The sequence below is a fragment of the Suncus etruscus genome, chromosome 3 (assembly GCF_024139225.1).
Source record: "Suncus etruscus isolate mSunEtr1 chromosome 3, mSunEtr1.pri.cur, whole genome shotgun sequence".
Lineage (NCBI taxonomy): Eukaryota > Metazoa > Chordata > Mammalia > Eulipotyphla > Soricidae > Suncus > Suncus etruscus.
Window position 1 is genome coordinate 35,675,931 of NC_064850.1, and position 14,874 is coordinate 35,690,804.

Genomic DNA, 14,874 nt, shown 5'->3' on the forward strand with positions numbered 1-14,874 from the left:
CGCACCTCCGACATGCCCGGATTCCAGAGGTGGGTCCCCATCCATCCCCAACCCCATCCCCATCCCCATCCCCACCTCCTCCGGGGTCTGGAAACTTCCCCGAGCCCCCTGTTGGGTGGGCTAGGCTCTGGCTAGGTCGGGGAGATCTTGCAAGAGGCGTCCGCGCGTGATGCAACGGGACCGCTAAGGACAAAAACGCTGCGCCCTGGAATGCGCATCTCTAAGTCCTCTTTGGGGATCGGGTCTCGACGAGGCACTTTCCCCGGAGAAGGAGCTGCGGGCCGGGGCAGCCTCGGAGCTGGCGTCTTCTTGCTTTTTTGCAAGGGCTGCGGAGTGGAGTGTCGGGGTTTTCCACGAAACAAAACCCCTTTCGAGCTATGATTGCAAAAGTTAATCGGGGAGACCAGCCCCACGTTCCCTCGCAGCTCTGGTCCTGCACCAGCTTGTCGGACCCGCGCGTGGGCTCGCTACGCCTCTGGGGCTGCCTTTGCTCTCTATGTCTGTGTGTGTGTGTGTGTGGGGTCGCGCAGCGCATGAGACCCAGAAGTTTGGAGCCAATGAAAAGCGGGGACTTGCAGATGCAAGTTCATGGAAGCGAATGTTTTGCTCTTCTTGGAGGAAATTGCAGTTTTGCTCAAGCCATCCTTAAGCTTTGAAAGGACTTTATCTAGATTTCATCTGCAGGGTCCTTAGCCAGCCAGACTCTTGCAGACATAGATGCTTTCCGTGCATTAAATTCTCTCTCTCTCTCTCTCTGTATTTGTGCACTGAAAACTGAGCTCTAGCCGGGACATCCGCACAGGGGCTGCTGCTTTTCTGACACACCGGCCCCAGATGCTGTGGGGCTGCCTGGGATGCTCAGTTTGGGAGCAATGTGCACTCCAGTGGTCCCTCCTGCCTTCCAGGCGGACCCCAGCGAGGAGCACCAGGATTCTGCCCCAGGATTCCTGCAAACTGTTGATTCTTGGAGTTTTCTAGGATTTATTTTTTTTTCTACATTTTCATGACCAGGAGAAATTCTCTGTGATAAACTGAGGGTGGCAGTGTAGCTATTATTTCCCGGGTGGAACCCCCCCCCCCCCGCAATTAGTTTGGAAGCCCCAGACCCCACTGTGTCTTTCCCAGGAGACTGGATCTTTCCCAAGAGACTTGGGGGTGGAGTGAAGACAGAAGGAACTGGGAAGAGGCTCGGGGGTTGCTGCCTTTTGCAACAGCCCTTAGATTTCTGGGCACTGCAACCTGTTAGGATCTCTCCTCAGGATAGGGCTCCAGAACCCCGCAAAGAAGTTACAGGCAAACATTGACACTTGTTACTTGCTGCCTGGTAGATAAACAGCTGATTGCTCCTTCACAGCTTCCAGACCTAGATCTGGCAGTGACTCTTCTTAGAGCCCTTCATTGGTGTCTGTCCTTTGGGCCCTGCTCCTGCTTAAAAGGGTGAACCTGAGCATTGTGAGGTCTCCTTCTGGAGGATAAGGAAGGTGGGTCCATCCATCCTTCCCAGCCCCAGGGTGGTTCTGTGTCTCTGGTGGTCCCCTTCATTTCGGAGAGCCTGGTGTTTCAGGGAGAGCCAGCTTATGCTTGAGTACCATCTTGGAAGGAGTCCCAGAGAGTGGAGTGAAGGTGCCAGGCCAGTAACTGGTTTCTGAATCCAATGGAGTCCCCACGTCTGCTGTGCTGCCCATGAAACCTTTGAAAGTACCTCTTCCAGAAAACCTGCCTGATTCTTCCTGCCCAGCTCTCATGGCTGTCTGGTGTCTCATCAAAGCCTCCATCCAGACCCTGTCAGGTCCTGGGTCTCCTGCACTGGTTCCTTGGAGCAAGGAACACTGCACACAGCAGACTGTTGCTGGGCTGCCCAGTTGTTGATAATGAGGTCCAGGGTTTGGCATAGCTGATGTTTGCTTCTGCCTTTACCTTTGAGAAGGGTCTGACTAGGGAGGCAGAATAGAGGGTTCTCGTGGCTACACCTGGTGGTGCTCAGAGGTCACTCCTGGCTCTGCACTCAGAAATCACTCCTGTGAGCTTGGATATGGGATGCTGGGGATCGAACCCGGCTCAGCCAAGTACAAAGCAAATACCCTCCCTGTTGTGCTATTGCTTCAGCCCAGATGACCCCTATTTCTGGAGTGTGTTAATTGTGCCATGGTGCTGGGCAGAGCATGTGTGAGTTGGTAGGCTAGGTGACCCACAGAGGTGCAGACTCTGAGTGGATGACTTGGTCTCTGAATTCTTCCTCCTTGGTTTGGTTTTAGAGTCCCACCTAATAGTTCACCAGCAGCTCAGGGGCTGCTCCTGGCTCTGTGCTCCAAAAGCAATTGCTCCCTATAGTGCTCAGTAGACTGAGTGGTGTTGGGGATTGAACCAGCCTCCTGCATGCCAGACATGTGCTCCAGACTCCTGTACCATCTTCCTGCTCCCCACCCAAGTTTCCTGGTTCACTGGGCTCCCCAAGACCCTGGAGACCATATCTTCATTAGGGCTTGTTTTGAGTGAACTCGGGGCTGGCTGCTGAGACTTTCTTCCTTGGTACCCAGTAGCTCAGTCTGTGTTGTGCTGTGTTCCCCACTCAAAGTGCCTGGTGGCAGGCACCAGCAGTGCTCCCAGAACAGTCTTTGCACAGCTCTGCTCCAGCGTGTCTCCTGCACAGGCAAGTCCAGACAATTGCTCCATGTGCTGCTGATCCCATAGGGGGGCCTTTGGTTTTTTTCCTTTTCTTTTTCCCATGGAATGGGCCTGCCCTGTAGGATCTCTGAGCACCTCCTAGAATACTGGGCCCAACGCTGTGCAGAACCAACAATTTGATGATCTGTCCCATGGTTTGGGGAGCCAAGGGAGAGCTGGGCTTGAACTGCCTGTCAGTCCTGAGCTCCAGCCCGAGTTTTCCTTTTTTAAAATTTTTGTTTGTTTTTATTTATTTGTTTATTTGCTTGTATATTGTCTTGGGGCTACACTAGCAGCGCTCAGGAGTTAATCCTAGCTGTACACTCAGGAATGACTCCTTGTGAGCTCAGGGGACCATCTGGGATGGCAGGGATCGTACCTGGTTCAGCCACATGCAAGGCAAGTGCTAGTCTACCCACTGTGCAATCTCTCCAACTCCAAGATTCTTCCTTTATAAAATGACAAAAAACCTTTTCTTGAAATCACCACCTAACACATGTCCAAATCAGAGAGCAGGTAGAAGGAGTGCCATTCTCTTTGGGGTGTCTAGAGTCTCTCTTGGCCTCTCCTGCTTGCATCCTGCCCTCCTCCACTTGTCTACCCTCTCCCCCAGCAAGAGGGGAGGTGAGGCTGTAGCATGTTGTGGGTCATGTGAGATCCATATTAGCTATGGCCCAAAGCTTAGAAAATGTCAGTATTTATTGTGGCTTCTCATTCTCTGCAGGCTACTGACTGCCGCCATTCTGGCTCTATGTCTTCCAAGGCCTGGAAATGCACAGGTAAGATTTTTCTAGAATCCTGTTAGAAACCAGGGTGAGGGGTGTCCATGCATGAAGAAGCCAAGGATGGTGGGAACATTGGCCTAAAGGGAGCATTTCCTGTGAGACAGGGGTAAGACTTGTTACCCCAGTTAACTGTTACCTATTGCCTAGGTAACAGTCCATAAGGGAACATAAGGGTATTGATCTGGGGTTCCAAATACTAGAGTCACTTTGGTTTGGAACAGGTAATAGGGGCAATTGGACCACATCCAGCCTTGCTGGGGACTATTTCTGGCTCTGTGCTCAGGAGCTCCTCCTGGTGGTATTGTGGGTGGGGTTTAGAGTCAAGGTCTGTCTCTGCACAACCAATGCCTCAGTCTCTGTGCCAGCTGCAACCCCATCTTGCCTCTTGTTTCCAGCTGCTACCTCCTCTGTGTCCTATGGCCAGGGGTGGGAGAATTTTGATATCTTTATATCAAACAGTTTCCAAGTCTCAGAGGGTTCCGTAGGTCTAGGTATCACTGTCCCTGTGTGGGGTCTTCCTAGGTAGGAGGGCTTGGGAGAGGGGTGTCCACAGTCTCACCTTTGCTGTGAGAGGGAGGAGATGAGGGGAGCAAGAAGGAGAAAGCCTGAAGAGTGGGGTGAAGCAACTGTCAGCCAGGAGAACTCCTCTGGACCCAGATCCTGAGCAGGTGGAAGGGTGGACTCAGGCCCTGGGTCTGAGCCTGCAGTATCCCCCACTTTGAAAGAATGTTATGATCCAGTACCCTGAGAGCTCAGAGTGAGTCCAGCTCAAAAATGAGAGCCTCCCTTTCAATCTCTCTCCTATTCCACTGAGCTGATAGGAAGAGCTAGTATACATGTTTTATAGGCCTGGAAACTGAGGAATGCCAAATGTAAAATCACTGTAAGAAGATACCAGAATAAAAGAGAAGTGTATGGAGATTCTCATACAAGTTAGTATTAGTGTCATGCACTTTTAACTTCACCCCATTTTACAGACTTCCTGGGATCTGATTAGGAAGCTTTCATGGGGGACAGGGGAAGGATGAGGAATGACCCATATCCCTTCTTTCCCACAGCAACGGTGCACAAATGGCTTCGGCATGGATCGTACCACAGGACAATGCTTAGGTAGGCGCTGTCATCTGCTCTCCCTCTATGGGGACATTTATCTCTCACCCACTTAACCCTCTTTTCAAATTTCTGTCCACTGACCAGGGGTGGAAAACCAGGGTCGTGATAGGGTGGGTTCAGGGTGTGCATTTCTTTTCTTTCCTTTTTTTTTTGGCCATACCCAATGATGTTCAAGAATTACTCTTGTCTCTATGCTCAGAAATCACTCTGGCAGGCTTGGGGGACCATATAGGATGCCAAGGATCGGACTCAGATCGGACTCAGATCGGCCATATGCAAGGCTACCTACTATGCTTACACTCAGGCCCTCTAGGTTGTGCATTTCTGTTTGGTCTTTTTTCTAGCAGTGGTTCTGGGGATCAAACCCAGGGTCTTACATGTGCTAGGCAAGTGCTTACCCCTGAATCACATCTCAGCCCTGATCACCTTTTTGTACCTCAAATTGGGCTGAGGATGGTGAGGGGTGAAAGGTGACTCTGAATGAATCTCTGGGTCAGTAAGTGCTATGACACAATGGCATCCCAGGACATGTTGACACTCACAAGGGCTTGAACCACACATATTTCTTCTCCCACCAGTCAGAAGTCAAAGCTCATCTGCCAAGTGAAAATAAGGTGCTGGAAAGGTTCACCCTCTATGGAGGCTCAGAGGGAAATACCTATCTCCATCCAAAAGCATTGGCAGAATTCATTTCTTTCTATCTGCTTCAGTAAGTTTTCATTTTGGCCCCATCCTATAGTATTTATGGGTTAAGCCTAGTGTGGTACTCAGGGGACCACGTAGGGCTGAGATTGAATTCAGGGCTCTTATATTCAAAGCATATGCTCAAATATTTGAATTCTCTCTCCAGGTGCCTCTCCTTCTTTTAAAAAGACATTAAAGCCGGGCTGGAGCTAGAAAAGGTGCTTCAGGTTAGATTCTTTGGCACCTCATATGGTCGCTAGAGCTACACCAGTGAGTGATCTCGGAATGTGGAGCCAGGAGCAAGCCCTGAGCACTGCCAACTATAGACTAAAAACCAAAAGGAATAAATAAAATATATAGAAAGACATGAGCTGGAGCGATACCACAGCAGGGAGTGCATTTGCCTTGAACATGGTAAACCTGGGTGTGATCCCTGGTATCCCATATGGTTCCCTGAGCTTGCCAGGAGTAATTTTTAAGCACAGATCCAGGAGTAACCCCTGAGTGGTGCTAAGTGGAGCCAAAACATAATTTTAATATGAGAAGTAAAAGATATGGCAGAGCTAGAGAGATAGTCTAGGGGTTAAGGCACTTGCCTTAAGTGTAGCCAACTTTGGTTAGATCCCTAGTATCACGTATGGTTCCCTGAGCATGACCAGGGAGTGATTCCTGAACACAGAGCCAGAAGTAATCCTGAGCACTGCTGGGAATGACCCTAAAGAAAGCAGAATTGAAAGTTGTAAAAAGGGACTAAAATCGAGCTGACATGTGTCATGGTTGGTGGACACCCAAGTGCCCAAGATGGTTTCAGTCACTTCCTGCCATCATCTCTGCAGCAAGTCTCTGTCAATATCTCCATCACATCCATGATTCCCATTTCTCTGAGTTGAAACCTCGAGGTTCTCTTCAAGCCATCCCCAAAGTGCCACTCAGTATTCCAACCCACACACATTTTCTACCTTCCTAACTGGAAACTTGTCACGATGATGGACCAGTCTCTCTCCATCCTCCATACCTCTTTCTGCTCTCTCTAGACATTCAGCATTTTTGTTTGCTTATTTAGGGGCTAAACCTGACTGTGTTAGGGGCTTCTTTCTGGCTCTGTGCTCCTGGATCACTCCTGGCATGGTTCAGGAAACCATAGAGAGTGCTGATTTGAACCCAATTTGGCTGTGTGACGAATACCATCACTCTGGCCTGAGATGTTTGTATTTTTTTAAAAAGTCCCTTGTAAGTGGGATCATCAACTTTTTGACTTTTCTGTCTCACTTAGCTCAAAATTTCTTTTTTGTTTTTACTTTTTTGGTTTGGGGTCACACCTGAGGATGCTCTGGAACTATTTCACTCAGGATTGACCCCTGGTGGTGCTCTGAGGACCATATGTAGCAAAGGTGACTTGAATCTGAGTTGGCCTTATGCAAGACAAGCATCCTACTCCTGTCCTGTATCTCTAGTCCAATCACCTAGTTAACTCCCTTCAGGACTTGTTTCTTGCTCAGAGCTGAATAATGTACCCCTGAAGGTACATCTGAGGTGCACTCAGAGAAACATGCATTGGGTAGTTCTTATCCTTGGATGAACCTCAATATGGAACCACTTCCCATCTGGGCTAGCAGAAAGTCCCTGTTGGGCTCCAGGGCCTGTTGGAGATGACTTGATGTGGGTTAGATGGTACTCTCAGCTCAGGGCATCTTTGGATTTTTCATTAGGTCCAGTCACTTGTTTCCCCTGAGCACACATGCTCTATGACATCATTTCTCAGCTCATGGGCTCTTGTTCTAGACATAGCAGAATTACATGATCAAGCTAGACTTGGCATATTCATTTGATTTCTCTGAGCCAAGGGGCCCATAAAGAGCTTGACTAGGAAAAGTCTGGGAGTGTCACTCCAAGGACATTGCTGGGTTTATAACATTCCATGCCTCTGCTCCTGCTCAAGGCGGGGACCCTTGGTGACCTGCAGCCTTTTATGTGGAGGGAGAGGGATGGGGGTGAGGCCACTATGAATGTAAATGGTCCTTGGGCATTTCTTTGTTTAGCATTTTGGGGCAGTTGGCAGGGCTGGGAAGCAGCAGCATTTCATGCTAGAAAGGGCTCCTCAGCAAATGAAAAGGAAACCAAAATCCATGACCAAGCAGAACATATGACAGAGCACAGATGACAGCACTTACGAGAGCAGCAAAAGCCGGGAGGAAACAGGAGGTTCAGAACAGTGTGGAACACAGCCCTACCAGGAAGAATCGAGGCTACACTTAGATCTAAGGCCAGGGAAGAGGATGTGCCTCACATGCAGGAGCCACCATCAGGCTTTTTATCTAACCTAACCAATTTTGTGGGTGACTGGGATAGATCCCAGAACTCACACACATGAGCTCCATCCTCACCTGGCCCACAGGTGTGAGTGACATTTTCAGGTTCCAGCCAAAGGAAGTGAGTTTTGGCAGGAGCAGATGAATTTCAGAGCAGACCCTCAGGCTGAGGCGGCCCCAAGGTGGGATTAGGTTTGTGGGTCACTGGGGGCCACAAATGAGTTCTGCTCCATGCATGGCCTGCCTACACTGCCTTCCCACAAAGGGGCCTGGCCCTCTCCAGCTTTGCCCAGCAGATTTCCAGCCTGACTGGGGAAGTCCCTGAGTACAGGCACCATGGGTTGAATTACAAAAGCAGCTCTGTCTTCTCCACAGGGAGCACGTTCTTGGGGTCAACATATGGATCAGAAATTGGAGCACTGGTTTGCATGCAGGAGGCTCAGATTCCAGATTCGGGTCCCAGCACCACTTGTTCCCTGAGCTCTGTTGGGAGCAATCCCTGAGCCTGAGCTAGGAACAATCCTCAATGTGACCCAATCAAACCACCATAATCTCCCAAACAAGAAATAGACTCTGGACAAGACTCTGGATGGATGGGACCTGCCAGAACACCTATTACACACACACACACACACACACACACACACACACACCTCCTGAGTAGAAGCAGGAACAGTCCTGAATTCCATCCCAGGGTCTTGACCCTGGAGGAGGAGGGTATCAGTGCCATGGGTTCTTCGAGCTGCTGTGCCCACAGATGAGCAACTTTTTTTCAGGATGGGGGCAGTGCTCATGCATTACTCCTGACTCTTCACATAGAAATCACTTTTGACAGGCTGAGGGACCATGGGGAATGTCAGGGATGGAACCCAGGTTGGTCGTATGCAAGGGAAACACTTTCTTCAATGTGCTATTGCCCTGGCCCCAGATGAGTAACTTTTATTGTTGCTGGCAGACCAGATGTTACTGCTGCTTTCTACTTATACTCAGTGAGTTTGAAGATGGTGGAAGACACAAGTGAAAAATACCCATCAGTTGGGGCCAAAGTGATAGTGCATTGAGTAGGGCTTTTGCCTGGAACATCAAACTGGGTTCTGTCCCTGGCATCCCACATGGTCCCCTGAGCATAGAGCCCAGAGTAGAAAAGAAAAAGAAAGAAAGAAAGAAGGAAAGAAAGAAAGAAAGAAAGAAAGAAAGAAAGAAAGAAAGAAAGAAAGAAAGAAAGAAAGAAAGAAAGAAAGAAAGAAAGGAAGGAAGGAAGGAAGGAAGGAAGGAAGGAAGGAAGGAAGGAAGGAAGGAGGGAGGGAGGGAGGGAGGGAGGAAGAAAAGAAAGAGAAAGAAAGAAAGAAAGAAAGAAAGAAAGAAAGAAAGAAAGAAAGAAAGAAAGAAAGAAAGAAAGAAAGAAAGAAAGAAAGAAAGAAAGAAAGAAGGAAGGAAGGAAGGAAGACAGACAGGAAGGAAGGAAGGAAGGAAAGAAAGAAAGAAAGAAAGAAAAGAAAGAGAGAGAAAGGAAGGAAGAAAGAAGGAAGGAAGGAAGAAGGAAAGAAGGAAGGGAAGAAAGAAGGAAGGAAGAATGGAAGGAAGGAAGGAAGAATGGAAGGAAGGAAGGAAAGAAGGAAGGAAGGAGGGCCCAGAGAGATAGCACAGCGGTGTTTGCCTTGCAAGCAGCCGATCCAGGACCAAAGGTGGTTGGTTCGAATCCCGGTGTCCCATATGGTCCCCCGTGCCTGCCAGGAGCTATTTCTGAGCAGACAGCCAGGAGTAACCCCTGAGCACCGCTGGGTGTGGCCCAAAAACCAAAAAAAAAAAAAAAAAAAAAAAAAAAAAAAGGAAGGATGGAAGGAAGGAAGGAAGGAAGGAAGGAAGGAAGGAAGGAAGGAAGGAAGGAAGGAAGGAAGGAAGGAAGGACTGCTGTTTGGGTCCAATGCATGGAGTGCAGTGGCCTCTGGGACAAGCCGCAGGTGGTCAGCTGATCCCTGGTGCCTGGGGTCGGGACTGTGCATAGGAGCCTTTGGGCCATAGCTGTGCGCTCACCCCCCCTTTTTTTCTCCCACCTCCCAGATGTGGATGAATGTCGGACCATCCCTGAGGCCTGCCGCGGAGACATGATGTGTGTGAACCAAAACGGGGGTTACCTGTGCATTCCCCGCACCAACCCCGTGTACCGTGGGCCCTACGGGAGTGCCGGGGCTGGCTCCTCTGCAGGCGGCTCTTCCTCCTCCTCTTCCTCTTCTTCCTTCTCCACGCCCTACTCGGGTCCCTACCCCGCTGCTGCCCCGCCGCTGCCACCCTCCAACTACCCTACCATCTCCAGGCCCGCCATGTGTCGCTTTGGCTACCAGATGGACGAAGGCAGCCAGTGTGTGGGTGAGTTACCCTTATTTCGGTTACCTTCCCATTTCGTGAAGGGTGATGTTTTTGCCCTTCATGCAGCGGGTCCCCCATAATGGGACATCAGTGGCCAACCCCCGTCAACCATCTACTTCCTCCTGAATCTTTTCTCAGTATGAGTCTCAGGGAACCCTGCCCCTGGGGTTGTCACTGGCTATCTCAGGCACTGTCTCATTTATTTACTGGGAGGGGTGTTTGGGCCAACCTGGCAGTGGTTACAAACTCAGAGGTTATTCCTGGCTCTGTGCTCAGGAAATACTCTTGGTAGTGCTTTGGGGACCATATGAGATATCAGGGACTGAACCAGTATGAGCTGGTTTCAAGGCACGTGCTCTCCCCACTGTGCTTCTCGTTTGAGCCCGTCTCCTTTATTTCCATCTCTTTTTTGACTCATCTGAAGATGATATTTATCCACTATTTAAGTACAAGACACATTTTTTTCTCAATAGCAAAGGCATGTACAGAAGACAAGTCCCAGGGACAGGGGAGCCCCAAGCTCTCATTTCGTATCCTCTCCACCTGCACACAACACAACAGTGTTCCTTCATCCTAAAGGAGCTGGAGGGCCAAGGCCAGCTGTTCTGGAAAGGAGGTGAACTTTCTGGGTGGAAATCAGGGACTGGATCAAAGGCAGCCAGTGGTGTGAGTAGATCTCTGGATGCCAGAGGCCTTAGGTTCCATGAAGGCCCATGTAGGAGGTCTGAACATGTCCTTGCTGCCAGCTCTGGTTTCTCTTGGCCCTGGGGTTGCCTGGTGGAGAGTTTCCTGGGTCTACCCACACCCTACCCCCAGTCCCTTTGGCTATGATCTGACCAAAGACAAAATTGTCTTTTCTTTCTTTGGGGGGCCACTTCTCAATGGTACTCAGGGCTTACTCCTGGCTCTGCATTCAGGGATCATTCCTGGAGGGGCTCAGGGCATCATAAGGGGTACCAGGAACTGAACCAATGCTAACTTCACTTGCAAGCAAAGTGCCTTATCTGCCATCCTATCTCTCCAGCTCAGACTAAAGTCTTAGAACTGTCTCCAGCCTCTGGAAGTGGCCTGGAGGGATGGTGCCAAGCTAGTCCAATTGTACTCACAGCTGGCAAGAGCTTTTGTCCCAGACCTCTGTGATATGCATCTTTATAAATTTCGTGTTTATCCTGCTATGCTCATTGGTACCAGACATAAAAGGCCTGCAGAAAAATTAGCAATGACTGAAGGATGTGAAGAAAATAAATATGGATGGAAAGATTCATTGGAATCAATATGTCGTTTTTGAGCCTAAACATTTGAGAGCCTGTTGGTCTTGCATTGTGGGATCTTTGGGGGTCCCATGTCAGGGTTCCCAAGTGGGGGTGCTGTTGCCAGCTGTCAGAGAAGCTTAGTAGTTTCGATGTTTGCTCACACAGGTGAGTGTTTGCTTCCATCCAAAAATATGCAAATAACATGCAGACAAGCGCCACCCAGAGGGACCAGGACAAATGGTTCCCTAACTGAACTTGACCCACTCCATGCTGACTTATGTCAGGGCCATTGTGTGTGCACAAGTGCATGAGTACTGAGGTAGGGATCAAGGTCAAGTAGGGGTGTGTCCTTTGCTATGGACAAGTGCAGGGCAATGGAGTCTGTCCAACTGGGCCCTGAGGCTTTGGTGGGAGCCCAATGTCTACTCCCTACTAGTGAGAGCAGATCCTGCAGGACTGAGGCACTTGGACAGAGACCCTCAACCTCTTAATTTTCATAGGAAAAGGAGTATGGCGTCCAGCAGGAGGTGGTTGGAAGAAATTGGGCCATCCCCACTACCCAGGTTTACTTACTTAACTTACTTAGTGTAGCTCTTGTCCTTTGGCATCAGATAGAAAAAAGCAATTCTCCTATTTTTGAAGCAGAAAAAAAAAAGTCGGAGTATGTTTTCCTCCAGGGTTCCCTGGGCAGCTGGGAGGTCTGGAGCTGGATGTGCCTGAGCTGTTCTGGAGGTGAAGGCAGCTTAAGGTTTGAGCTCGGGTCTTCACTACCTGGTGCAGCTCTGTCTACCTGGTGTGGAGGGAGCCTCAGACACTCTGGCTTTTCCTCCCACTGACCCCATAATGGGGATCCAAGACCTGGAGAAAAGAAACATGGCTGGAAAACCGATTCATCTCAGGGTCCCTGTGACAACATATAGCCTCATGGCTTCAAACCTGTCCCAAGGGAGTTTGCAGAGCCTTCATAGTAGCCTTTTTGTAAGAAGTTGATAATCTAGGAACCCTAGTGAGGCCTGGCACAGGGCCTGTCCTTTTCCAAAAAGTTCAGCATTCTGCATTCAGAGGGCTTGACTTCCCCCAACTCCACCCCACTGCTGCTTCCTGATTTACAGAGGCCCTCTGGGCATTGTGAGAGGTGTCGTCATGGGGCAGGGACCAAGGGAAGGGAACCTTATTTCTTCCACCATTGCCTCCAGGAGCTGGGATGAAAGAGATGAGCCTGGAACAGGCCCCAGAGAAGGAAGGCGCCTGCAGCAGGAGAGGGGGAAATTGTGAGGGAAGGAGATGCCATTGCATACCCCCTTTCCCTGTGACTTACGTTTTCTGGGTCTTGGACCCACTTCCTAGGAAGTAGTTCTTTATGCTCAGTTTAGATGGTGCCTTGTTCCTACAAGCTTGGAGCTGGCTCTCTCGTGCCAGACTTTCTCGATCTCTCTGTTTTGGTTTATAAGTTGGCTGTCATTGCCTATGGCTGCTCCTTCTGGAACAAAGTTTGGTTTCAGGTTGGCGCCTACAAGCTGCTGGCTTTTCCATCTGGTCCCCTGGGGGCATTGACAGAAGGGGTGAGCAGGGACCAAGGAATGGCAGCTCATGAAGCCAAGAGAATTTGAGTCACAGAGAAAACTGGTGCTGGGTCCAAGCAAGATCTGGGCTAGTAGCCAGTTAGAATGTGCCCCTGAATCCTGGGTCCTTGAGGTTCTGATTTCTCAGGGGATGAATTAGTTAGGCCAAGAGGAAAAAGCTACTGGCAAGAGGGCTGCTTAAAAAATGGGTACAGGCAACTGCATTCAGAGGGTGCAGAACTGGCTGAGAGATGCTTGAAGATGAGGTTGGTGTGAGGTGAAGAGTGCTGTTGCTGAAGGCTTGGGGAAAAGGGGGGTCAGAACTGAGGGGCTTGGCACCCAGATTTAGAATCCCATTATAGAATCTTCCTAGAATAGCATGGCACCTTTGAGGACAGGACATTTGGCACTGGGTTCCTGAATGTGGAAGATGTCTGTGTGTCTGTCCCTTTGAGGGGATCCTGTCTTCTCTCTGGGGAGGCCTTTTAGATTCTGATTTTGCTAGTGGTTCTGTGACAAATTGTGGGGCTCCCTAATAACACGCCTAGGCCACTGTTTTGGGATTTTTGTTTGTTTGGGGGCCACACCCAGTGATCAGAGGTTACTCCTGGCTCTCTGCTAAGAAATCAAGTTTTGGAAGACCATATGGGATGCCAGGGATTGAACCCAGGTCAATCGCATGTAAGGCAAATACCCTACCCACTGTGCTATGGCTCCAGTCCTTTATGCCATCTTTTGGAGCACCCCATTTTCTAGAGCTATGTCTTATCTGAGACTGCAGGGATTTCAAGTCCTAATTCTCACCCTGGCTCTGATCTTTCTCATTGACCAGAGGGCCTGTCTGGGCAGAAAGGAATGCAAACAGATCTTTTGGAAAATAGATTATATTGAACTGAGACTTTCTCTTGAGGGTTTTTTTTTCCTCCCCCTGAAAATCAGCCAATATTAATTCAATTCATGTTTTTGGTGCCAGCTTTTGATGCCAACTCTGTCTGAGGCTTGCTTAGAGGGTAGGGGGTATGGGCAAAGACCCGAGGTTCTCTCCAGACCATACAACCAAGTAGGGAGATAAGACACAGACAAAAGTACTACAGTACTAGTTAACTTCTGGTAAGTCCTGCCAATGTTTGAAAAGAAGGCAGAGGTGGGAAGATGGAATGCCAGGCATGGAGAAGACTGGTACTTGAAGGCCAGAGAAAGCTTAATTCTTACTTGGCCAGACCACTTTCTAGCTGTGAGACTGGGGCTCGGTTTTCCCATTTGTTGAATAGGCACAGCAATGCCTATTTTACAGATGATGCAGAAATGTCCTATCCACAATTATGTGGAGCTTCACACAAGAAAACTCAGAGAGAAAGCAGCTAGAGACTGGAGGTGATGATGCAAAGAAAGGTTCTTCCTTCCTTCCTTCCTTCCTTCCTTCCTTCCTTCCTTCCTTCCTTCCTTCCTTCCTTCCTTCCTTCCTTCCTTCCTTCCTTCCTTCCTTCCTTCCTTCCTTCCTTCCTTCCTTCCTTCCTTCCTTCCTTCCTTCTTGTCTGTCTTTCTTTGTCTTCCTTTTCTTTTCTTTCTTTCTTTCTTTCTTTTTTTTTCTTTTTTTTCTTTTTTTTTTTTGGTTTTTGGGCCACACCCGGCAGTGCTCAGGGGTTACTCCTGTCTGTCTGCTCAGAAATAGCTCCTGGCAGGCACGAGGGACCATATGGGACACCGGGATTCGAACCAACCTCCTTTGGTCCTGGATCGGCTGCTTGGAAGGCAAATGTCACTGTGCTATCTCTCCAGGCCGTCTTCCTTTTCTTTCTTGCTTGCTTGTTTTGGGGCCAACAGTGCTCAGGGTTTACTCCTAACTCTGAGCTCAAGAATCATTCCTGGCAGGATCCAGGAACCATTGGGATGCCGGGCATTGAGCCTAGGTTGGCCTGGCACAAGGCAAACATCCTCTCCACTGTGCTATCACTCCAGCCCCAATGTTATCTTATTTTTTTACTTTATTTTTACTTTATTTTATGCACTCTGACTTACAATGATCATAGCAAGGTTTCATGTGTAAAATATGCCGGCACAATAGCCAACATCAATTTCAACTTTCAATTTCAACTTTTCTCCACCACTGTCCCACGTCCCTTTCCCAGTTTTCTAC

General features: G+C 49.3%; 1 protein-coding gene across 1 annotated transcript in view; it reads left to right on the forward strand.

The window, feature by feature from the left end:
* FBLN5 (fibulin 5) overlaps nt 1-14,874 on the forward strand; it is a 72,402-nt gene continuing 57,528 nt past the window's right edge. The window contains exons 1-4 of the mRNA XM_049769845.1: nt 1-29; nt 3,389-3,443; nt 4,508-4,559; nt 9,617-9,922. Of these exons, the coding sequence (XP_049625802.1) occupies nt 13-29; nt 3,389-3,443; nt 4,508-4,559; nt 9,617-9,922 (430 nt within the window). The 5' untranslated portion in view covers nt 1-12. The remainder of the gene's footprint in view (nt 30-3,388; nt 3,444-4,507; nt 4,560-9,616; nt 9,923-14,874) is intronic.